The 26719-nt window shown below is 42.8% G+C and overlaps 1 protein-coding gene across 3 annotated transcripts in view; it reads right to left on the bottom strand.

Annotated features, from left to right (window-relative positions):
- The window catches only part of RBM33 (RNA binding motif protein 33), a 114935-nt gene that overhangs the window by 28391 nt on the left and 59825 nt on the right, over positions 1-26719 (bottom strand). For all 3 annotated transcript variants that reach the window (XM_082632962.1, XM_082632964.1, XM_082632963.1), the window contains 5 exons: positions 9390-9522; positions 8652-8989; positions 6940-7203; positions 5298-5585; positions 1283-1921 (listed from right to left, as the gene is read on the bottom strand). In XM_082632962.1, coding sequence (XP_082489088.1) covers positions 1283-1921; positions 5298-5585; positions 6940-7203; positions 8652-8989; positions 9390-9522 — 1662 coding nt within the window. The remainder of the gene's footprint in view (positions 1-1282; positions 1922-5297; positions 5586-6939; positions 7204-8651; positions 8990-9389; positions 9523-26719) is intronic.

Raw genomic sequence — 26719 nt, 5'->3', positions numbered from 1 at the left:
AAAGATAATAAATTCATACAGTATTTAAACAATCTGATATAATACAGGCCATGTACTTATCAACATTTTGAATCACAATGAACGGAGGTGAGAAACAACAGATTAGCTCTATCACAAATTTTCTTATGGCATGTGAAAAGCTTCACACCTTAGTCTACAAACCTAGAAACAAAAGCAACTAAAACTCAACTAATTAAGCAGCTAACGAGGAGCTGCCCTTAATCCAGTACAGCAAACAACTCCTGCCCATTCCTAGTGGTACTGCTGTCCCTGGGTGAACTGAGAATTAGAAGTCCTTTTCTTTTTTTACTGTAAATATTTTGTGGTTTTAAAAGTAATCATCTGTAGCTGGTTTGCTCTAAGAGCCTGTGTCTTACAGCTCTCCCCCTTTCTTCCCCAGCTTGTAACACAAATCGCACACGATAGGGAGCTGCGACAGAGAGTACGACAGTTACTCGGACCAAAGAAAGTCTGTTGCAGAATTCATTATAATTAAAGCAAGAGATGAGTGCTACCTTCTGTAATAAATAAAGACCATACGGCAGAATTAAGGAAGCAAGTATTCTACAGACGCTGAGGGGAGAATCTCCTGCAATGGGAATCTATCTGCAGCAACTGTTTAGTTTAAGTACTGAACTTATCCAAACTGCAATTACTGTGCTTTACTGAAAATGCTCTAAAATGGGCACTGTTCTGAGGTGAAGAAAGAAATGAGGGGTGCCCCACTTCTGAAAGCACATGGCAGGATTACACATGATTTCACTTTAGAATACTGTCAATCCCTTTTTCCCTCAAATGGGGGTGGGGTGGTGGGCAATTAGCTTTAACTGGAAGACGGGAAACAGTCTTTGAAACAACGCTGCTTAAAAGCAACACACACACTGCCCCCCACCGCCCCCCGCTGCCATAGATGCTCCCTGAATCTAAAGCTACACACAACAAATTATGTGTTCTGTGGTAAAGGAAATTTTATTTTTAAAACAAACTTGATGATTCTAGCATAAATTATCTATAAAAAGAAGCTAAAACTGAGAAACGTCTAACTTAGGAACTGTCACACTGGTTTTTCAGTAAGACTCAAGAGACAACTGGAACATGGGTCCCAATTGGAAGCAGGATTTAAACGACAATCCTTGCACCAGCTTCAAGTGGGGAGAGGCTGGTCCACGTGATTCTAAGACAGGCAACTTTACTTCCCTTCCTTCAAAAATCCTCTCTGGGAGTTAGGACATACTAAGTGAAACATAGATTCCAAGAGGCACTGGTGACCTCGTCAACTTACCCCTCCTGACAACTTAATCACCCTGACCTTGGAGCTGACGTGCGGCCCGTCTCCGCCACCGTTGTTGGCCCGGTGCATGACAGTCCTTTTCGTGCCAGGCTTGGCCTCCGGGGGCCGGCCCTGGAGGGACGCGGCTCGAGCAGTCTGCAAGGGGGGTGGCGGTCCCTCCCCGTCTGCAGGCTTTACCTGCAGGACTTTGTGCTGAGCTGGACACTGAGGTATGATTCTGGCCTGTCTCAAATGTTTCAGTGGTTTCATCTGCTGTCCTTGATACTGCGTGTTAGCACCAGATGGCACAAAATTGGATGTTTTGGGTGGAACATTTGAAACAGTGGCATCTTGGTTTTTCACGAGAAGTCTGTTTTTCACATGCGGTCTGACCTGTGCCCCCGGGAAGGGTAACAGTGGGTTACCATTGGTGGGCGACGGTGCCGACAGCTGCTCTTCCTGCCCGGCCAGGGCTGGTGGGGGGCAGAGCTGCTGCTGCTGCTGCGCCAGCCTCTCGAGCAGCTCCTTCTTCCTCGCGCCGGCCTGCTGCTGCCGCCGCAGCTCCTTCTGCTTCAGGATTTCTTCTCGGAGGCGCTTCTGTTCTTCTATCTTTAAGCGGTATAACCTCGTTTCTTCATCTTCATCAGGGAACTGAAGCAGAAAACACACATGGTTTTGAGTACAAGGCTAGGTGACGGTTCCGGTCTGTTTCAGCAAACTTAAGAAAAGGCACTTTCTAAAAACCCTTTAATTCAGGATTGAAAGAAGCCATTCAAAATCTGCTTATAGACTTTAAGTATAACTCCTTCCCCTGGGGAGGGAAAAAAAAATTACACAGCTAAAGCTAATTTGGAAAATCTTATCAGAATATTAAAAATGAAATAATGTAAATTTCCACTCATTTACAACTTTGAAACCAATTAAACTATTCATTTAAGATATCAAAATACGTTTGAAATGGAAACTGCAACAGTACGGAGGCCTCGCTGTCACACAGGTTTTATCTGGCTCTCCTCTGACGAACCAACAAAAGGTGGGGTGTAAATGACCTGAAAGGGCCTGATTAGAACTATTGATTTTTCGTACAGAATTTTCAGCCTGATCTCAAACTCATTTGTCACAGAATAATTGCTTATAATGAACAGCACAAGTCAATCTCTCTGACCTTGAACTCATGCACTCTCCTCAGAATCAAAATGCTGCCAATTGCAGTATTGGAATATTAATGGTATATAAGGAATGCCTTTAATATACCAGTCCCAAACCATTCTGAAAGTCTATCAGAAGAATCTTTGTAAAAGTCCAATAATTTTCTTTAAAAAAGCATCCAGGGGCTTCCCTGGTGGCACAGTGGTTGAGAGTCCACCTGCCAATGCAGGGGACATGGGTTCGTGCCCTGGTCCGGGAAGATCCCACATGCCGCGGAGCAGCTGGGCTCGTGAGCCATGGCCGCTGAGCCTGCGCTCCGCAATGGGAGAGGCCACAACAGTGAGAGGCCCGCATACCGCAAAAAAAAAAAAAAAAAAAAAAACCATCCAAAGAGGAAAGTTTATTAAAAGTTAAAAGTTTACCATTTGTTTAAAATTGTAATAATTTTCTTAAAAAAAATCATAGATATCATCACTCACAGATCCTTTGCAAAAGAATAGGATTTACTCTATCTAGAATTCAGCTGTTAACAAATAAACCTTAGAAGTTAGGAATTATAAGACCAAAATGTAGCTGAAGGGTTGGCTGATGCCCCCAGAGCCCATGTACTTGACCTACAAGACACAGAGCCAAGCCCCCTCATTGGGGCTTGCTTGTCATTTTAGAAGCAATCCTGGTCAACTCAGTCCCCTAATTTCAAAGTCTAGGACAGACCTGAAACAGCAAATCTTAATTTGGATGAGGGCTACACAGAGCTAGAAGTGACATTAAGGGGAAGACAGAAAAACAGAAGTTCAAAAAGTACAGGGGCTAGGGCATTCTGGGGAAATAGTAACAGGTCCAGAGGACCCACTGTTTCAAATGCAAGAATAATTAATATTCACTAGGATTTTTCCCCATGTAATCAAAAAAGAGTTAAAGTATATTCAAGAATATAGGTAGAAATACTTCTAAATAGATTTGTCCTTCATTATATCATTACCAATTGGGTGATTATAAGAAGATAAACCACACTTACCTAAGCAAAACGAAAAGAAGATTTTAAAAAATAAAAAAAACTTTACTCGTGGTCCCATTCTATGTGCACAGAAAATTAAAAGCAAACAAATTAAGACACGCACCACTTACACTATGGCCACCTGCAAGTTCCACTTCAGGCACAAGGCATCCATTTTATCCTACAGAAGACTTCTTCAGAAGCCTGCTTACTAAATCAACTATTATGAAAGGGACAGACAAACGTGCCTGGTGGTATGCCTGAAAAGTCACTTTTCTCATTTTATTTAGCCACTGTTACTACAAAAGTGTATGTGACTTCATTTTTGAGCCAAATCCATTTATACATGTGAGTTAGGAGCTAGCTATAGAAACTAAAAGCAGGATAAGATTTTTAGCAATGATTTCTTTTCATAAACTATCCCAATCCCGTTTGTAAATCTACATGATTTTTTCATATATTGATTTTAAAACCGAAATGTCACCCTTCTTCTAATAAGATGTTATTAAACGTTAACTCAGTATTTTCACTCTATACTTACATCTCTGACTTGGAAACATTACATTACAGCTGCTATAATAATTTATTAGAAGAAAATCTGACACACACCCCCGCAATGTAACTGACTGAAAGGCAAAAACCAGTTAACACTTGTTTTTATTATGATTAAGGGCTTATATTCTCATCTAAGGAAACTCTGTGTCATTATTTTATAAAGTTAATAGATATACTTACTTATTACGTTATATATATTATTATTAACGTAACTCCCACGTACTGGTCTCTTGCCAAGTCTCAGGCACATACACCCAATAGTTAAGGAAACTGAGGCTTGGGATAAGTGAAGTAACTGGCTCAGAGCCGCTCTGCTAGCGACAGAGGATCATTCCAAGGGCGTGTTCTAACCTGTGCTACACTAGATGCCTATGCTCCTACATTATACAGATATTGCCCAACTTTTGTATCTATAATTCCAGGGAACAGCCCACAATGGAATCCTGACTTCAGGGAAGCATTAGACAAGCACATTCACTTCTTTTACAGGAGACCAAGGGCCGCAAGGGGTTTGTCTCAGGCATAAATTTTGCTGACGTAAAGAATTTTTTTTTTTTAAATGTAAAAGTTCGTGACTAATACTGCATTAACACTGAACTGCCTCTAAGCAAAACATAATCAAGTGGCCAAAACTAAACCAAGGTACAAACAACATCTCAATTGGAAATCATGTAGAATACTGACTTGCATTTATTATTTATTCTTACAACATTTATACCTATCTAGAAATCAGCAATAATATACACAATTCAGAACAAAACACCCCTCCCCATCTTATTTAAAGGTCCAAACTGGTCCTACCTTCTAGAAGCTCACAGTTAAAACCAGAAAAGCCACAGGAACATAAGAGTAAACGTAAGGGGTCAGCTAACTATGGCCCATGAGCCCATCTGGCCCAACACTTGACTTTGTCGTAAAGTGCTACCAGAACACAGCCATGCCCATTGATGTAAGACTGTTTATGTTTGCTTTTGTGATAAAACTGTTGAGTTGAGTAATTCTGAGAGACAATTTGGACTCTAAAACCTAAAATATTTGTTATCTGGGCCCTTCAGAGAAACAGTTGGTTAAGATCCCTGATACACACAGATTCTGTAACACACAACTATAACTGTATAAATATATAAATACAATCTGATATAGCACCAGTGAGAATGAAAGTGTATCTTATATGAATATGGTTGTTAGGTTAAAAGAAGGTGGGAAGATGTTGTGAAGAACTCATTGGGTGAGAGTGAACTGAGATAAGAGGTAGAGACCTTGATTATAAGGTCTCCCGGTTTGAGACCAAACATTATTTTTTAATTAGAAAAAGAAAAGTCCTACCTCTGGTTCTGTTTTTGCTTCCTCTTTAGGCCGGCCCACAGGGCTAACTGGCTTGACTTTCACATCAGCCTTCCCCTGCGCAGTCCTGGGCCCCACCCCGGGCCTCGTGGTCGGTGACGTGCTGATAATAGGCTTTACTTGAGCTGCCGGTGTGGAGGAGCAGCGACTGTTACTCACTTCTATAACATGTGACGGTGCTATTGGTAATTCACGCAAATTACTGTTTCTTGGAGCAGTTGGCTGCATTTGCTGCATTGGTCGTTTGGTTACATTCTGAGAAGTTGTGTTCTATCATCACAAGAAGAAAGAAATTCTAATTACAACTGGAAACTTGGGAGAAGAAACATAAAAAGGCACGTTAGATTAAAATATTTTAAAAAATCATTCTAACTGAATAAGTGACTTCTACTTCGGGGGGCAGATACTTTCCTGTTGGTAAACATTTTTTCCCTGCATAAATGCTTCCTGCTCTACCTAGTGACATATCCTTACTGATAAGGACTGGGGCTGGGAAAGGTACCATACCTGCCTACAGACAGGCTCCTCTTTATGGATATTACACCAGGTGACTTACAGGATGGGGACAAACATTTTTAACAGAATCAACAGTGCAACAAGGACTCCCGCACAAGGAGTCAGCTGGGTTAATGGCACCACCACTGTCAAAGGGTCCCCTAAATTGAAGGTAGAACAAACAAAGAACGAAGCATTAAGTTAGTGCCCTAAGAAAAAGGAGAAAGATGCCCAAAGCTCTCATTGGGGAGGAGACCGTCAAGTCATGTTCACCCTGAGGATTCTTAACAGAGACCCAACGCCTAGAGGAGTGTGTAGATCTGTGAGATGGCTGAGGGAGGACTGCATTCCACGGCTGTTCAGCTCAAGACTGGGGGTGTCGTCTGCCACTGTTCTTACAAAATGAAGCCCAGGTTACAAAGCACCCTCTTTCCAGATCTAGAAATCCTTTCTTATTTCTTACATCATTTTAGTCTCAAGTGTTACTTTAAGAAACAAAGAGGCGGGTATGAAAAAACTGAGATTAAAAGTAGGGAAGTGACATGCTTGAAGCTCAAGGTCAAAAGGATCAGTATTAAAGGGAAAACCCAACTATCTCACCTTACAGCCTGGAACTCTAACCCTGAGCCTCTTTACAGGGTTAGTTATTTAATGGAGGATAAGACAGTAACCATGACTAGTCTCTGATTTTTAAAGCGACACGCATCTCCCAGTCTCTTTCAATGCATGGCAAGCCACACGTCTGTTGATGGTACTCGAGAGCATAACCTCACAAATCAATGCAGCTCACCACCCCCATTAGCTATGAGCCCCATGAAGGCAGGAAGGGGGTCTCTCTCATCCACTGCTGTGTTCCCAGGAACCAGAGGAGTGCCTGACCACAAAGGATATTCAAGAAGTTCTTCCTGAATTCGTTTACTTGTGCATTCATTGCCCAAGGAGATAGACAGAATCTCGGTACCAAGTAATTAGCCACCGGCAAAGGTAGAATGATTATCCCCCAAAACTACTCTCTGAAGTTATGCGTCAATTACTGAGGCCACCTCGCACTACAGGAGGATCTAGATACACAAGGCCCCGCGACATAAAAGGTGCCCCCGGAAGACAGCTGAGGACACTGGACACTTACATGCCTTAGCCCCTGGCGCTGGGGGCACTGCGTCCGACTGCTGTTTGGCTGAGGCGGCCCCGTCTGCATGTGAGGCCTGAACTGGGGCTGAGCCACGGGCATCAGGGGCGGGGGAGGAACAGAGAGGTGGAGGTGCTGGTGCTGGTGCGGGTGCGGCGGCGGCGGCGGCGGCGGCTGGTGCTGCGAGGGTGGCTGGAGCGGGGGCGGGAGCGGGGGCTGCTGCTGGGGCTGCGGGGGAGGGGGCAGCGGGGGGTGCAGGGGCCCCTTCCAGGCCAAAAAGAGAGAAGCAACAGTTTATCATGTACATACTGCTCGTGTTCCGATTCAGCCATTTCCTTAAAAACCCCAACACCAGAAAGAAGCTTCAAGTGGCACTAAAATTTCATTTTAGATTTGTTGATGAAGCTGATACTATCTTAAATGCAGTGATAAGCCAAAAGCTACTACGCTGCATTTTATATTTGCCCTAAATCCTTTAGATCCTGAAATTCCAGGAATTTATCCTAAGGAAATAACTAAGGATGCGAGCAAACACAACCTCAAGGATGTTTCCTGCAGCACTGTTTCCAATACCCAAGGACTGAAACCAATAAACACGTGCCAGAAGTAGTGACAGCCATAAAACGTCAACTCGTGCAGTGTTTTCAAATGCCGTGGTGAAAGAGAACTAACTCATCACCATCGAGAAGATGGTAATAACATGTTAACTGGGAAAAGTAAGCATCATGATGAGGATGCAAGCACTAAAGAGACTGAAAGACATGTGCACCCAAATGTTAGTGGTTACTGTTTCTAGATGGTGGGATGACTTCATTCCTTTTCAAATTCCTATCTATACGTATTTCTGCAATGCAGATGTAGTGATTATATATATATTATATTACATTATACTGTATTATGTATATATATTTACACATACATACACATACACACACACATTTATATGTATTTTGGTTGTGCAGAGCAGCTTGTGGTATCTTAGTTCCCCGACCAGGGGTTGAACCCACACCCTCGGCAGTGAAATCACAGAGTTCTAATCACTGGACCGCCAGGGAATTCCCAAATTATATTCGTTTAATAAAAAGAAAAAAACATTTTATCCTACTGTAACACCTTATATAATAACCATTCTCCTGTTCTTACTTTAGGTACATATTCTATGTGTTTCTAAATAATCGGTTCAAGCCCATCATCATTACATACCTTAACAGGAAACTTAAAACACAAGAAAAAACATACTGGGTAAGAGAGGTATCAGACTCAAGGCAGCTGATGAACCATACACCACCAGCAGAGGGCACTCAAATCCCTCAAATAATGAGGGAGCAGCAACCCTTTTTTCCCCACTACACATTGCAGGAACATAATTTGACAAAGAACCTTATTTCCTGTTCACCTTTTAAGAATCTTGCAATGATAAGCAAAGGTATTATCAAAACATGCCCTAATTTCATTAGCAGTGTATAGTATATCCTTTACAAAATCTGACTACTGAATTTTTTCATTTCCCAAAAAATGACGATCACTTTCTCCATTTCTCCTATGATTAAGGAGATAACCAATATTGTTAAGGAAGCTGTCTTTAATAAAGAGCACATTTAATTTTAATACCCTTGTTCTTTAAATAATCTCCACATCTTGTAAGACTAGAATAAAAATGTGAAAGGTTTTCACTTGAATTCTGAAACACAAAACCAGCCCCTGACGCCTACCTGAAGGTTAGGCTGTGTGTGGGCGGGCAGGAACGGCTGTCCTGGGCCGGGCAGGAAGGGCTGGCGAGGAGGGATGAACGGCCGTGCTGCTGCGGACCCTGGCTGGCTGAAGTGCAGAATCCCCACCGGCCCTGGCGGCTGGAGGGCTGGCCTCACGGGCCTCTCTCTGGGGAACACAGGCTGCTGTCCTTGCTGATTAAACGCTGGTCCAGGCTGGGTGAATGGTAAGGGACTGGGAGTGGGCACAGGGTGACCACTGCTAAGAAGCGTGGGAGGAGGTGGCGGGGGAGGGGGACTTCGCTGTTCCAGAAAGAGATGGCTCGGGAACCTCGGTTCACCTGAAACGGAAGGGCGTTGCCACGTCATTGCCCTCTGGTCACACAGAACACACACTTCACAGAAATCAGTTTTATGTACTGTCTTACTACGGATGAAAATTACAAGAGGTGGCTGGGTGTGAATGTCTGAAAAGAATTCTACATTTTGCCTCTTATTTCTAGATTGCTTCATTAGTCATCTTCTATAGATGAATTCCTCCTTTGTATGAGATTTTCACATTTCAGATACCAATAATGTCCAATTTTAGCATCTGAAATGACAGGCAGAAGGGCTATGGGACAAAAATCTGACACTCTTAACAAAATCTCCTATTGGGAGCTAAACACCGTTTAAAACATAAGCATGTTCAGGCACGTCGCCCCACGCGGCTTTGCTCTGTTACTCTGCGCCATCCTTTACCTCCTAAGAAGAAAGGGTCTCGCTCCTGGGGAGGCGGCGGGGCCCTCCACTGGTCCTGAAGAGGGAGCCGCGGGGGCTGGCTGAAACTGTTGGGCACAGGTCCAGGTGTGTGCTGTGGGAACTCTGGAGGGCCCTGAAGCACAGCAGGAAAACAGGGTGGAAGGCAGGAAAATAAACGGTAGTGTTCAGAAAGGTGTACATGTTTTATTTTTTTATTTTTTTTATTTTATGCTTTTTTTTTTTTAGAAAGGTGTACATGTTTTAAGTTTTCCTCTGCAAACGTCAAGGAACTCACCTCCTGAAGCCACTACCCCTGTATACACACACACACACACACACACATAACCTCATGTTATAAAATAGGTGATTCTGCCATAGTGAAACAGTCAAATGTCAAAATGCAGCATCTGAAAATTAATTCAATGTTTTAACAGCACTACAAAACCAAAAGAATATTATTTTTAAGCTTACTGAAAGCCATGCAATTACTGAGCTTCTTGCCCATTAATCCAAAAGACTAAATGTCTACTTTCAGTGTTCCTGACACTCATCTTCTCAAACATGCTATTCTTTGCTACCTTTTTCACACAACCATAAGCCACAGCTATGAAGCTGCTTTATTTCAACAGAAGAAAAAGAAACTGAATGTGTACCATAACAAAAATCAGCAATCTCTGACAAAACAGGAAAATGTGAAATGTTTAAGAAACCACATTACTACAAAAGAAATAATAGTCAGATTCCACTGGCTAAAAATTCTGAACTCTTAAAACAGATTACCATTTTTCAATAACTGCAGGTTACCAGTAGAACTCTACAAAGACAAATTAAAATTACTTCACTTTTTAGCCAATATTTTATAACTTTAAATGGAATATAATCTATAAAAATTCTGAATCACTACATTGTACACCTGAAACTAATATTGTAAATCAACTACACCTCAATTTTGAAAAATTACTTCATTTTTCAGTTGGCCTTTCAAGCATTTATGGAGATTCTTTTAAAACACCACATTTACTTAAGAAAGCCTCACAACTTTTTTTCACTTCTTTATCCAGAAATTCATTGATTATACATACTGTATCATCAAAATAATATTCATTTAATAACAACTCATTCTTTGAAGTATTTTTCAACTTTCAAAAACCACACTTCTGGGCTTCCCTGGTGGCGCAGTGGTTGAGAGTCCGCCTGCCGGTGCAGGGGACACAGGTTCGTGCCCCGGTCCGGGAGGATCCCACATGCTGCGGAGCGGCTGGGCCCGTGAGCCATGGCCGCTGAGCCTGCGCGTCCGGAGCCTGTGCTCCGCAGCAGGAGAGGCCACAGCAGTGAGAGGCCCACGTATCGCAAAAAAAAAAACCAAAAAAACCCACACTTCTTTCTCATAAACTTAAAATTCTAATGACTTTTCTGTCATTTTATTACGAATTAGCTGTTCTTTCTAAATGTGACATCATATTATAACACTGAAAATGCTTCTGCAAACTACATTTGCCTTCCTTCTCTCTTTAAAGGTCTGCTCTATCCATAGTGTTGTAAGAATAATGCAAAATGAACACAATAAACACCACAAACCCATATGACCACTGGCTATAGAACATTAACGAAATTAGATTTACACACAAATATTACATCTTCATAAAAACACATGGTACTGAAACATATGGATCAGAAAGTTGCAAAGCTTAAATTCTTGTAGTCTGTGTCTATCAGTTTAGGTGAAATCAAGGGTATTCTCACCTCACCAGTGTTTGACATCTGACATTAGGGAACATCACTTCTCATTCCAGATAAAGGCATCAATTAAGATACAATTGAAGTAAACAACATCAGAGAAATGCTGGATTTATAACTGAGAATACATACTGTATACACTCATACTAAACCATAAAGCTTTTTACCCCTAATAAATGTATATATTTTATCGCAATGTTTGAGACTTTACTAATATGATGCTTTGATATGGATATTCTTCAATATTTACTATTTTTTACTATGGTAATAATACGCTAGAAAAACACATTTCTAATAGCATCGGCTATCCTACATTGGTACTGATTACATCTGCATTAAGAGTTTCAATGGACTTGCCTTCTGTCTTTCACTGCCGCGTTCTTTCCTCGTTTTAAAACTACTCTTATTTTTGTGTGAAGCCGATGAAATACGTGGTGTGCGTTTGCATGGATATTTTGCCAGGTAACTTAAAAAGAACATTTATTAATAAAGTATTTCTTTATAAAATATAGCATTAGTATCCTGTGTATAGTTTTACAGGCCTTTTCCCTCATGTATACACGTATTTCAAAACTTTCTGGATGATAACAAATTAGCAATCAAGGTTCAGTCATTTTGTTGTTGTTGTTGGCCGTGCCACGTGGGATCTTAGTTCCCTGACCAGGGATCGAACCCGTGCCCCCTGCAGTGGAAGTGTGGATTCTCAACCACTGGACTGCCAGGGAAGTCCCCAGTCTTTTTTTTTTATGTTTAAACCATTTTTCTTGGAGTGGCCCAGAAAATAAAATTTAAAATTGTCTGCCCTCTGGCTTGTGGCAAGGTTTGACTGGTCACACTGCCTCCAATCCATGCAATTTGACTACATAAATTAGCAACGTTCACCTAAGTAAAACCCGGTTTCAGCTATACGGCTTGTTTCCTTAAACTAATTTGATGTATACCTGACTGTCCCTCTTCTGGAGGGGGAACACCAAGAAGGAGTTTCAAATAGATAAATACAGAAGGGACAGATAAGATTCATTAACATCACCACAGCCTAAAACAAGCTATGGGATGTGAAAGGTAAAAGAAATCACTGAAGTTTAAAATCTTTTAAAAATGAAATATATGTATTTTTCATAAGGCTTTAGCTTACAAACAGTAAAATATTAACACCTACTTGAAAGACAGAAAACATTTTCCGCCTTTAAAGTGTATTAAGAAACGATAGCTCTCTTCAACTACCTGAGCTGTGATCACTTACAAGCAGGTGTATGTTAGCCTGCATCAGGTCACTAGGGCAGGGTTTGTCTGGATACAGGTTTGGTGGGGTAGATCCCAGCCAGGGAGGGAACGGCACCACAAAGCCTCAGAAAAGCCCCTTGGGTATGGAAGTGCCCCACAGCAGGGGGACTGCTGCACCAGGAAAGGACCTCAGGCCCGTCCATGTTCTGAGAATCAGGCGGCAAGCTGAAAGACCGAGTTGTGAACCTGGGCCAGCGCTGGAGCAACCAGCAACCTGCAGGTCCGTCTGCTGAGCTGGGCACGGGGTGGCATCAGGACGGCTCCAGGCAGGACAGGGAGACCTGGGGGATGATGGCTTGGTGAAATGCAGGGGCTGGGACTCGGTGGGTGCTTACTTGGTGTAGTCACCTGGATTCAGTGTCAATTCTTTTGCTTCTCTGGCTGGTCTGACAGCCCTGGGGGAGCTTGGTGAGAGACTCAGGACCCACGTAAGAACCCAGGCCGGAGCCTGAACCAAGGCTCAGGTCTGGGCACCGTCAACCAGAGCGGGAGATAATCCTTTCTACTCACAAGGATTCTCAGCCTGTGTGTGTGCACGCCCATGCTCCTGACACACTCCCACCATACAGCGGATAACGACGGCAGCAACTGGCACAGAATTCACACAAGTAACCTTGTGAAGCCAGCATGAGCATCTGCTTCACAGTAAGAAATAATGAGGACCCAGGCGTGACGGCAGCAGCTTTCCCCACCTGTGGCTCACGCACTGCCCGCCAGGCCCTGTGCAGAGCCCCTGACCACCTGAGCTCATGAACGCACAGCACAGTGACATCGGGGGGGTGGGTGTCCTACTTCACAGCCAAGGAAATCGAAACTTAGGACATTAAATAACGTGTCCAAGGTAACACCATTCTTTTTTTTTTTTTTTTTAATCACAATGCCCAAGAAAAACAAGTTAAAATGAGGTAGGGGAAATTTCATCCCATATGGTATAAATCTTGTCAAAATGACTAAATTTGGTTGGGCTTCCCTGGTGGCACAGTGGTTGAGAGTCCGCCTGCCGATGCAGGGGACGCGGGTTCGTGACCCGGTCCAGGAAGATCCCACATGCCGCGGAGCGGCTGGGCCCGTGAGCCATGGCCGCTGAGCCTGCGCGTCCGGAGCCTGCGCTCCGCAACGGGAGAGGCCACAACAGTGAGAGGCCCGCGTACCGCAAAAAAAAAAAAAAAAAAAAAAAAAGAAAGACTAAATTTGGCGATTTTAAAAACCATACTTTCCCCTGACTTAGATATGAAAATGATCGTCTAGAACATGAATTCTGGAAACCATCACATCCCATACAAACTTCCATATACTACTGATTTCTTCAGGAAATGTTCACTCTATACATCTGTTTCAGCCAAAACGTGAGCCCTCTCGTAAGCCCTCATTATACAAACTTCATTTTCTCCCGTCCCTCCTTCACTCTCTCACCGACCTGTCCGTCCTGCGGCCACACTGCTTCAGGAGACCCTGCATGCACGTGGGCCCCAGCGCCCCGCTTCTCTACGGGCTGCTGAGCACTGCAGGGTAATACTCTCCATACACTGAATCGGACTCACTCTAAGTTTCTATTTACTCTTTTCTTAAAAATTTATTTATTTATTTATTTATTTTTGGCTGTGTTGGGTCTTCGTTGCTGCACGCTGGCTTTCTCTGGGGGCTACGCTCTTTGTTGCGCTGTGCGGGCTTCTCATTGTGGTGGCTTCTCGTGTTGCAGAGCAGAGGCTCTAGGCTCGCAGGCTTCAGCAGTTGTGGCGCACGGACTCAGCAGTTGTGGCTTGCGGGCTCTAGAGCACAGGCTCAGTAGTTGTGGCGCACAGGCTTAGCTGCTCCGCGGCATGTGGGATCTTCCCGGACCAGGGCTCGAACCCGTGTCCCCTGCATTGGCAGGCAGATTCTTTTTTTGTTTTTGTTTTTGTTTTGTTTTGTTTTTTGGCAGGCAGATTCTTAACCACTGCGCCACCAGAGAAGCTGAGTTTCTATTTACTCTTAACGGGCCCAGCATGGTCCCTCAGAGTTTCCCCTCTTCCTGGTCAGCCCTCCCACTGCCCAGGACATTCTCCCTTCTCTGATCATCTTCTAGTCCCTCAGCCTCCTGACCTACCCTCTCTCACCCTCCTACCAGGTAAGATGATTCCTACCCACCCCCACCCCGGTCAGGTGTCCCTTCCCCTCCCCCCACCACAGGGGCCAACAGTGTTCTCTGCGTTCTTGCTTCCTTTCTGTTCCCTCCACTTTCATTCAGCTACAACTACAGAGAATTTTCTGGCATGAATCATGTGTTTGTTGCTAATTTTTAACAGCAGTCTATTTGTTAAAAACTTTAATTCTCATTCTATTACTGCATTTGGTCAGATTTTTCACTTAAAAATAGGAACAGTATGCTGAATTATAACAGCACTTGAAAGTATTAAGCTACTAACTTGTTGACAAGCTTTCAATCTGAACTACAGTCAGCATACTTCAGGACTCATAAACTCAGCTGTATCAGTCACCACTGTGCTACCAAGTTGGACAAACACAGGGAGGGACAGACACAGGGAGACGGTGTCAGAAAGGAGGACGGAGGACGGGAAGAGTAAAACGCATTTTCTGAGAAAGAGGGAAAGTCCTTTGGAGCTATTTCCACTTAGCCCTTCAGTACTGTGTTGTATGAATAGCTAGAAGGCAGCATCACTCGTTGTGGGAACTTTTACTAACTTACACATGTTTCGCCGATTCCCGTAAGGTGTAAAGCAAAACGTAACCTCTGTTGTTCAGAACCACTGTAACCGCAGGCCCCAGGCCAGCACTGCCCCTGCACTCCAGCTCGCCCGCTTCCACTTCCGTCCGGTGTGGGTCACTGCAGGACACATGGGGTTTTGCACAGTACTGACATCAGCACTGCCAATACCTAGAAGGCATAGAACTCAGCCCCGTAAGAATGACTCCAGAACGGCTCCTTCACTCAGCTTCATGGAAGCCAGGGAGTGACAGACTCTTTGTCTTACCTCCCCGATTCTGCTCACAATTAGAAGAAGCCTGGAAAAGCTTCCTGACTTTTCTGTCTGGACTAATAAACACAGCTTTCTTCATTATTTAACATGTGAAGCCCCAATATTTATTACCACTTTTCTTAGCAGGCTCGCACCATGCTGGGAAAATACTCGGTTTCTTCTGAAATCTGTAGTTATTTGTAAATTCCATGAGTGCGTTTTAGTGCCACAAGCCTCACCCTCTGCTGATGAATCTCTGACTGGCACTGGTCACGTGGCTGCTGCAACAGGGCTCTTTATAACCTTCTTTTCCTCCTTCCATTAGACAGTTAATTTCAAGTCCTCCCAAAGACAGGTTTTCTCATTACAGATAAGGCAAAATATAAGTGGAAAAGTAGACTGGCTTCCCTCCACCGTAAGTAGAAAGTCTGCTAAATTTTGATTTTTACCTTGCCACAGGCTGAGATCAGGGAAAGTATTCGCCCCTTAGCCCTTTATCCTTTTCTAAAAGGAAGTAGGGGGCTTCCCTGGTGGCACAGTGGTTAGCAATTCACCTGCCAATGCAGGGGACACGGGTTCAAGCTCTGGTCCAGGAATATCTCACATGCCGTGGAGCAACTAAGCCCGTGCGCCGCAACTACTGGGCCTGCGCTCTAGAGCCTGCAAGCCACAACTACTGAGCCTGCGAGCCACAACTACGGAGCCCATGAGCCACAACTACTGAGCTTGCATGCCTAGAACCCGTGCTCCGCAACAAGAGAAGCCACCGCAACAAGAAGCCCGTGCACCGCAACGAAGAGTAGCTCCCGCTCGCTGCAACTAGAGAAAGCCCGTGCACAGCAACAAAGACCCAATGCAGCCAAAAATAAATGAATTTTTTTAAAAAGTTAAAAAAAAAAAAATAGTCACTGAGTTACAAGAATAAACTCAAAGAGAGACTGATAATTTTAAGCTGCCTGAGAACTAGGTATATTACTTCTTGGGTCTCTAAGCACTTTCAGATTTCCTGGGAGATTATATTGAATATTCCTAACTTCTAAAGACATTTTTTGGTATTAAACTGAAAATACATTGGGATCATAAATCTTGCCCCCTCTGGAATTTTAATATTGTGATTTTCATCTCTTCCCCAAACCTTCTTCCCTTTTACTAATCATCCATGTGCTAACTGCATATACACAGGCATTCAAGTGTTAGCAATACAGAACAAAGCCCCGGAATTCTTTCTCCATCAGTGATATTTAACTAGAACTTTATTCTTACTTCCAAATGACCCTCTATTATATAATATATAGTACATTATATTGATATAATTATATTATAATATAGTTACAATTAATAAATGTATCAGCTTCTGACAATTAATGTGTTTCCTTGTAAGGTGAAAGACAAATCAGCACAGATCTCCTTCCTGTACTCTCATTCTGAGCTCAAACCGGAAAGCCTTCACAGAACAGGTATTACCAATTCCTAGTAATTTTACCTCCTAAATCTCCCTCAAGTCCACCCCCGCCTCTCTCTACCCTTCACCCACAGAGCCATGAGGGCCGAGACCACGACTGTTTCATTCACCAGTGCATTTCCACGCTTGGCACAGAGCTTGGCACGAAGACGCCCATAACACATAAGGGATGGATGAACTGCCTGACTCTAAGGCGAGGGGAGCCAGGCCCCACATCTAATGGAGAATGCCACAGTACGCCCAGCAACCGGCTGCCCAGGAAGCACACGTTCAGGGAATGGCTGAAAGCCTCAGGAGGCAAGCAGAGGAGGGTGGACTGTGCTGACCAAGGCGCCGGCGACCAGCCCCAAGGTTCATGAGCCGAGCGGACTCGGAGCACAGACAGGGCAGCAGGACCAGAGAGCAGCCAAGACCAACAGACCCTGACCAACCTAACTGTAGGGGAGAATTTGCTGTAACTTGTCCTGGAATGATGTAATATAATTAGAGAGGAAAGGTGACATGTACCTGCAGACTCTCGTCCTCAACCTATGACCACGTCCCTAATTTTAGAGAAGAGGGTTGTTCCCTGAAGAATGAAACTGAAGTGGATAGTGGGTAGGGTATACTTCCAGCACTGCTGTTAAGGAACACAGCCCAGGCCAGTGTCCCCACCTTGCCTGTAGATCCAACTGAAGAACCATGCACCTGTAAGATGAATGAAGCCAATACGGCCTCATGACCAAGTTCCTGGCAGATGGCATGTGAGCAGAAGTGATGTGGGCTAGTTCCAGGCCCGGTCAGTGAAAGACAACCTCCCGTGAATAATCTTCCCTCTTTCCCCACCTGCCAGAGGATGGAGAGAGAGGCCCCTGAGGGCCAGAGGAAGATGCCCAGAGGGTGACCTGAGTGAGAAATAGGCATCCCGTTGGCGGCGCTGTGAAGTCAGTCCACTCTGGCTGATACTCCCACGCTGGACGCTCTGGGGCCATCGCCGAGTCTCCTTCACTGGGCCAGCACCACATGCTCCAGGTGCTGCACATGCCGTCCTTCGCCAGGGACTGCCTGACATGGCCACACACTCTGCCCTCTGCCCCAGGATGGACAACTTACGCTCCAGAGCCCTACCCTCTGGGGATCAGGCCAGCGCTGGGGGCTTTTACCTGAAACCGCATCTTACCCTGGGGGCTCCACCTCCTTCCTATCCTGCATCCCCTGTGCCCTTACCTAGCCCTGGGCACCCCAAATGTCCCTCCCGGGCCCTGCTGCTGCCCACCTAAGGCTCAACCCACACTGCCGCTGCTGCTGCCAATTCTGCTGAGAGCTCCTCTGCTATCTCCTTCAATCCTGCCAACAGCCCTACCCCTACGAGGGAGCTATTGTGCTCACAGAAATCTTTTCAGCACTTAAATCACCTGCACAAAGCACAAGGTTAGAAAGCACAGGTCACCTATGTCCAGAGCACGGAACAGGGACTCACCATGCTATCTACTGCTTGCTGTGAACAAACAGCAAACAGCAGGGACTTACTTTCATATCCCCTTATCTGTCTCAGTGTCTTACAATCACATATGTATATGTAATTGCGTGAGAGTGTGTGTGCGCTTTAGAGTTAAGAAAACCAGTTAAATACTAAATCCAGCCAAGTCAGACAGCCATGGACATTCCATGGCTGGCCTGAATGGCTAACACAAATTAGCAGTTCTTATCTGATCAACCTGAGAGACTGATAACGGAGGGAGGACCAGAGATGCTATCTACAGCTTAGAAAGAAATAGCTGACTCAAGCTGAGTAAACAAGGAAATTTCTGGCTTTGGAAGTTGGCTCAATAGAATAAGAATGGAAAAAGAGGGGTTTTGTGGGCTTAACCTTGAAACTAAGTGACACTAGCAAGGTGTGGGAACCTGGGACAGCCAGGTGGAAGGCAGCGGGTGCCAGCTAAGATCATGGCAGCTGACCCGCAGGCCCCCAAGAAGCTGAAAGCCACCCTGAGGTGTACAAATGAGGGAGGCCAACACTGGCAAAGAGACAGCTTTAATGATAAATGCAGCGTATCCAACGAGGAAGAAGCCCATTTCCAGGAGGGCAAATGCCTACGTAAGAGGATTTGAAAGAAGAGGGCAGATGATACAAGATATTATTCCGAAAGAAAGACAATGGCTGATACATGAAATAAACCACAGTGACAACGGCTACTTCTCTGGCGATGTCAGACCATGCCGGACACTAGGGAGAAACCATCTGGGAAGATAAGCGGGCCCCTAGTTGCCTCCATTTGCCTCAATGGATAACAGAACTTGAGAGTCTGAATATGTAAACAAACTGAAAAATGTTCAGCTTTAAGGTCCTAGAAGCTGCTTACTGACTGTTATCAGTATTGGCTTTATGAAATAAAAATTTAACAAATAGTAGGTATCATTAAGCTCACAATACCATTTTTCCTCATTGTTTTCTGTTCTGTTTTGAACACAGATGTCACTTTCTTTTTCTCGATTTACACAACTTAAATTCTGACCACAAGTTTTAGCCACATGGAAAAGACTTCCCATTGCTTACCTAGTATAAATTCTCACTTCTTCCTTAGTAACAGAAGGACAACACTGTGCCCAGCTAGAAGACCACCAATCCCAGCCTGTGATGAGGCGAGCTGGCACAGTTGGACAGGGCCCTCCGGGAAGGCTCACTAGGGGCTGCCTGACCCTCCTCCTCTTTCAGCCTGAAACTTGAGTAGGGGAAAAAAACGGATCTCTGATAACAACACAGAACTGCTATACCCACCCAGAAGAACTTTCTTTTTTATGCAAAAAATGTGACACTCAGTTTGTTAAGTCACTGTTAACTGAGTTTTCCTCATTCACATCCTGACTGATAAACCAAGAAACCAAGTTTCTTTCATAGATACAGTGCCAAGAATCAGACAGAACCAGTAACTTTTCCTTTAAGGGATGAAGAAACTCAGGTTTACAGAGTTAAACAATTATCCAAAGTTACACTGACTTGTGGTTTGTAAATGCTCTTTCTCACCTCGCGCACTGCTTCCGCTGCGGCCAACCTGTCCTCAGGTAATGCTGAATACACGGTCGTTCCTGAGTCTGGCGTTCACTACCTAAATTCTCCTGATGCGATCATTCATGTAATAGCATCTGACATTTCACAAGTAGAAAGGATAATAAATGACCAACTCTCTCTAGAAAATGAAGAATTATTTTAAGACTGTTAGTGAGCTGTAAATACCTCACTTAACAGAACTTTTAGGACTACCGTAATTCTGCCTTTTGAAAGAAAAAGCTACCATAATCCTTTCAAATAACTGCTCTGTTTTGCTTTTCTTTATATCCCTTTAAAAGTCCAAGGTAAGAAATTATCATTCTCCCACATATAATTCTTATACAAATTGTACTTTCTTTTTTGCATCTCTTGTTAATTATGTGATGTTATCTATGTTAATCCTATTCAGGAAGAACTGATAACTTCAGTTACAAAAAAAGAAAGATGAAAACTTTGCATAAATTGCTTAGCACAAAGTTAATCGTATAATGCAAAGAATAAAGAGGCTCTAACAGCTATTATGTGATTTATCAGCTTCCCTGAAAGGGTCAGTTGGTGTATTTTAATAAGACTCATTGAATACCTTAACAATGTCATTGAAACTTCATGAATCTTTCAATAAATTACAGCCTCCACTACAACATGTTTTCATTTATTAATCTCACTTAAAATGCAAAGAACTATATAAGAAACCAATAGACACTTGAGAATGCCTCTCAGTTAATTCTGATTAAATGATGGATTAAGTGCAAAGAATCAAGACCACTAGTGACCCCCCCCGACGTAATTAGAATTATAGTCCGTTGTCACAATGTTAATCCTCTTATTTCAGTATTTTCCATAGGTTTTTTTCTTTCAGGTTATGCCTTGTTTAAATACCTACATTCATTTTCCTAGAAGGTACTCGTGTATTTGCAGATGCATTCTTAACATTCTGAAGCACCATATACCCAGCAGCAAGCGCTAGGTTTCACACTGGAGGTGGTGGGGGGGAGAGGAGGACACCACATGAACTTAAATATGCTATAGGGTATTTAAGGTTACTGGTTCAAGCGGTGAAGCTAGAGCAGGCACTGCAAGTTATAACACTGTTACTTTAGTACAAAATACTGTTTCTGATGAACCTACTGAAGACTGTTTACCATTTTTTCATAAATCGAACAACGTTTTATCCCTATACCTTGCCCCCCAACTCCCCTCCGGAAACAAGCTCACCCAACGTCAGGCCCTACCATGGTAAACTTCTCCACCTCAGCACTCCTGACAGCCACAATCTTACAGAGTTATGATGCGTCTTACCAGATCCAATTATTTTTACCCGGTTTACTGAGGTGCATTTTAATACTCAGAGAGAAAGGGAGACGGTTCAGCACGATTAAGAGACTCAGGTTGCCTGGCTTCAAATCCCACCTCCTGCACCCAGCTACGTGAACTTGAGCGATTCCATCTTTCCAAGACTCAAAGTTTCCCTGTCTGTAAAGTGGAGAAAATGGTACCTTCATGAGGTTGTTGAACACAAGCTTTGAGCAAAATCTGTAATACTGTAACCACTCAATAATGTTCTTCATCTCCCACTGGTCGTCAACAGTATATGCTCTAGGAAGATGGTATTTCCTCATTCAATAAAGGACTACGAAAGCAAAGCAGCGGTATCAGCTCTGTCGACTGACAGCACAGAGTCTGTCTCAAAATTCTCATCTGAACATACCTACCGTATGACCCACAATCCCCACTCCCAACTATTCACTGACAACTATGACCAGAAAAAATTCCAATGTCCAAATGGTGACTGGGCAGACAAACTGGGCTACATGTGCACAATGGAAAAATGCTGGTCAATAAGAAAGGACAAACCACTGGCAGGGGCGACAAAAGGGATGATCGAGCCTCAAATATACTGTGCTGGGAGCAAGAGGCCAGGCTCGCAATGAAGCATGCCATGTGGTTCCATTTATGCGCCACAATTTGAGGAGCAGAAAGCAGATCACTGGTTGGCAGGGGCTGGGTCGGGGGAGAGGGGCTGCCTACAAAGGGGCAGCATAGGAAGTCTTTTGGGGAGACGGAACTGTTCTCTATCTTAATTGTAGTGATTACACAACTGTATGTATTTGTTAAAAATCAGAGTGTACATCAAAAGGACAAAATTTTTAAAGTTTAAAAATATTCAAATCTTTTGGAAGAAGTGCTTTCAGGTGCTTTAAAATAAAATAGGGCCACTTTCAAAGTTTAAACAGAAATATGGATCTTCAAGGACTCCTGGAAAAATAAACATTAAAAAAAAAAAAACTGGTGTGCCTTGCAGGACAAATCAGTAAAAACAGGACAGAGATTTTCTTGGCATGGAAGGAGTTCTAAGACTTTGAAACTTTGTGTTATTGTCAACATTTCATTGGCTGAGTTATTAAATTACAGATGGGCAAGTCATACTCAAAGTTCAAGTCTACTATACAATGAATGGCACTATGTATCTGGGAGGATTTATGAAAGGTATTCAATTCAATGTAACAGTTTTACTTAGCCAACAATGAAACAAAATAGTGCATCACACTTTTACAATGCAGTTTTTACACTGTGATGTAATGGCTGGACTTTATGATCTCAATGAGTATTCCCTGGCCTTCGAGTTATTGGTGTGGATGCCCACTGCCCTCTCTCCACCCAACGCACACAACACTTGCTGACAGGACAGCAAGTCAAGTCAACAGGGCACTGAATTTTATAACCACCATATTTAATAGCTGTTACCACAGTGCTTAGCTGCTCCTGTTACTGCTGCAGATGGGAATGCACTGATATGATTAAATCTGATGGTATGATAATGTATGGTAATCATGATTAATCAGAAACCCACTAGCAAATGGAGGATGTTGGGTATTATGTCACCTGCATTTTAAAACGCATTCTCTTGCTGCAAGTCTGACAATGTTTGACGGGGGGAAGAACCTCCTCCCACATTCACCTGCTACTACTCAGAGATCTGGTAAGAGAAAATGCCCATCATCTCTTACCCATCTTAAGTGCTAATAATTACAAGGCATTGCAGGCAAGTTGTAAAAACAGTAAGGGTTCAAAAGAAAGACTTCTTTTTCCCAGACGGAATAAAGTCTGGACTCCCATCTGCAAGGGCTATAATCAGAGAGAAATGTAATTTGATGCAGCAGTCTCATCAAACATGATTTGCATGAGATGCCATATAAAATACATCCAGGAAGTGTCAATCACCACCACCTGATACCATGCATCCGCGTTACATGGAAACACAGTGCAGTCAGACCTACTTGTGAGGTGCTATAACTACACAGTAAACACAAATGGAAATCTCATTTACTGGGTCTACCTAGGAAGGTAATCACTAAGAAGACTAATTTAAACTTAGTATGGTAGTCTTTTTTAAACATAATATTTAGTTTTAATTTAAACAAAGATCACTAGGAAATTATTCAGTAGCCAAATGACTCAGTACTTAACTGGCTACCCTGAAATAGCAGCATTTACCAGAAACACCAATGCAAAATGAATGACTGAATAGGTTTTAAAATAGCCTAGGTCAAGAATCTTCACAATGTGAGTTACTTGAAATTTATCTGTGTGCTTACCTGACACTGAAAACACTTAAAAATATATTATTAATCAACACTTCAGTGTTGCTTTTTCAAGTGGACAAAGTTTAAAAACAACGAACATCTCTTTGAGGACAAATATGTAACTGGATAGCCATACTTATGGATAAGAAAAGGACTTAAAACTTTAATGACAAAAACATCAGGAACAGCCTTTGTGGAAAGAGAGATCTATTAAACTAATATGTAAACAAAGAACATGGAACTGAAAACAGAATTCAAATAGACACAAAAACAGAAGCTGACTTGCAGAAAGGTAAACTAGTCTCCCCATCCTCGCTCCCTTGCAAAAACAGAAGAAAAAAGAGGGCTTCCCTGGTGGCACAGTGGTTAAGAATCCGCCTGCCAATGCAGGGGACATGGGTTCGATCCCTGGTCCGGGAAGATCCCATATGCTGTGGAGCAGCTAAGCCCGTGCGCCACAACTATCGAGCCCACGTGCCACAACTACTGAAGCCCGCGCGCCTAGAGCCCATGCTCCGCAATAAGAGAAGCTGCCGCAATGAGAAGCCCGCGCACCGCAACGAAGAGCAGCCCCCGCTCGCCGCAACTAGAGAAAGCCCGTGCGAAGCAACGAAGACCCAATGCAGCCAAAAATAAAGAAATAAATTTATTTAAAAAAAAAAACCAAACACACACACACGAGAAAACCACAACTGTCCTGTGAAATCACACTCAAAGGTCGTGGCATGAACAAAAATGCTTCAGGAGTGGACTGTGGGGAAGCAGGCGGCTAGACGCCAGGATGAGGCAGGAGAGAAGGAGCTGACATGGAGGAAGGACGAACAGTCACTCGATGGCCCCCTGACCTCCTGAGGCACGTGCTTCCTTCCTGTGCCAATCTGCTCTTTTAAGCAGTCGCTATTTCTAAGGTACATTTTACATTCAGCAGATTAATATTCTGATATGAAAATAAGTATGAAAAAGATTCATTCTCTGATATGCTTGCTATCAACTTAGATATACTCACGATTCCAAAAAAGGTTCATAACTCTGATATGAACAATTAAAATAGTCCTGGGAATAAAAGCTTAAGTGAGAAGCAAGCACTAACGGCTATATCTGTAACTAAAATTAAATACGTGAATCTAATTTTTAGAAACCTAAATTACAAAGCACTTCACTAAATTTCATAAACAAAGGAAGAAGGGGGAAAAAAAATCCCATCTGGATGCAAAGACTAACATGACAAAAGAAGTGCTGGCAGTGAGCTTAAAAGCTTAAGCAGTATTTTCTAAAATGATCAAAAATAAGGAATCCTTTTCTTATGATATTTATTACTTTGACATTCAAACTTTTGTTTCAGAAACTGTTTATTCAATTCTGTAAATAAAATTCATTAAAAGGAAATAAAAATATTAGTATTGCTACATTAAGCGTAGCCTAGAATACCATATTTTGGTCTAAGATTGTGACTTTAAAACATAACTAAATAATTCTGTAAAAAAATTATGTTTCATATTAGGTTGTCTAGAGTCCTCTGTGATGGTTTAATTAAAAAACTGGATGTGTTATCACTTAGTACAATTTCTAGGCATACTAGTTCTCAAGTTTTCTTACTAGTTCTCAAGAATTTCTCAAGTTTTCACAAAATTGTCAAACAAACTGGACCATTAAGAAAGTAAAGCTTACCAGTGTTGGGGAAGAGAAGGAATATCTTAGCATTAATACCAACTGTATCCTAATCCCATTAAAACTGGGAAATCTAGTGGTATTTCTGTCTACTGCCTGCCTTTTTCACTTTTTAGTCAACTGGGTAGAGCTGAATTCTTGTATAGTTAAATGTGGATAATGTAATTCTATTGTGCAAATTCATTTATGTATTCTTGAAAACAAAAAGTAAAAAATTAAAGTATACACCCCTTCTCTACACTATGAATTTTATGTAGGTTCCTAATAAATAGAAGATAACTCAACATTAAATCCCTGTATACACTTATTCAACAACTATTCATCTGGACTTCTGTGCACAAGGCCTGGAGTCAGGTCGGCTCCACAAGACACAGGATGCCTGGGACTCTGTACAGACATGAATCGGGTCCTTACATCAATACAAGTATGAAGCTGTCAACAAGAGCATGACCTACTCTAGGAGCAATGGGAATTCATTAAGGGGGCTTAGGCTGGGGAAAGACAAGATCAAAATCAACTTTGCTTTGCTCAATACATTTCTGTAATTCAAATCTTTTTGTGTGCCAAGGAAGTACACTGATTCAAACGGACCCTATGATGAAACTGAAGTTAGGTTTCCTAACGTGTTTTACCAACGTGTGTGTGTGCGCGTGCTCGCATGCGCATGTGTGTGTGTGTATAGTCATTTTACAAAGCAAAATTCAGTTTAACAAATAATGACTTAAGTCCCCTATGGAAAAGTACCAAGAAAGAGCCTGCAGGGCACACTGCCATCAGTAAGAAATCGCCAAGGGGCTTTGTTAAGCCACAACAGTACTGTCTTCAGGAGGAAAGTTAGGCTTCATTGACCTATGCTAATACGTTTTATAGTTTAAGGACTAGCTCTGTGCAGAGCATTCTGCATAGGAGAAACTCACTAAATGGTCACAAAACTATACCTACATTGATAAAAATCCAAGTATAATCTATTAGCAGAAAAGGAAAAAACTAATTTTACTCAGAAAAGACATATGCACCCCAATGTTCACAGCAGCAGCATTTACAATTGCCAAGACGTGGAAGCAACCTAAGTGTCCATCAACAGATGAATGAGTAAAGAAGATGTGGTATGTATATACAATGGAATATTACTCAGCCATAAAAAATGAAATTTTGCCATCTGCAGCAACATGGATGGACTTGGAAGGCACTATGCTAAATGAAATAAGTCAGACAGAGAAAGACAAATACTGTACAATATCACTTATATGTGGAATCTAAAAAATACAACAAACTAGTGAATATAACCAAAAAGAAGCAGGACTCACAGATATGGAGACCAAGCCAGCGGTTAAAGGTGGGGGCGGCAGGGTGGCGAGTGGTATACAGGGGTGGGGAAATGGGAGGTACAAACGACTGGGTGTAACATAGGCTCAGGGATGCACTGTACAACATGCTGAATATAGCCAATAGTTTGTAATAACTGTAAATGGAAAGACACCTTTAAAATTACATAAAAGTAAACATTAATACTCATAAAGGTATTAAAAAAACACATTTGGCGTACGTAACATGACAGGCATGGCCTAGAGTTACTCTCTCTTCCCAACAACATTTTGATGGACTATTAA

This window comes from Mesoplodon mirus (assembly GCF_964341445.2).
Source record: "Mesoplodon mirus genome assembly, chromosome: 9".
Taxonomy (NCBI): Eukaryota; Metazoa; Chordata; class Mammalia; order Artiodactyla; family Ziphiidae; genus Mesoplodon; species Mesoplodon mirus.
The sequence above is the reverse complement of the archived record's forward strand: the minus strand, read 5'-3'. Positions and strand labels throughout refer to the sequence as shown.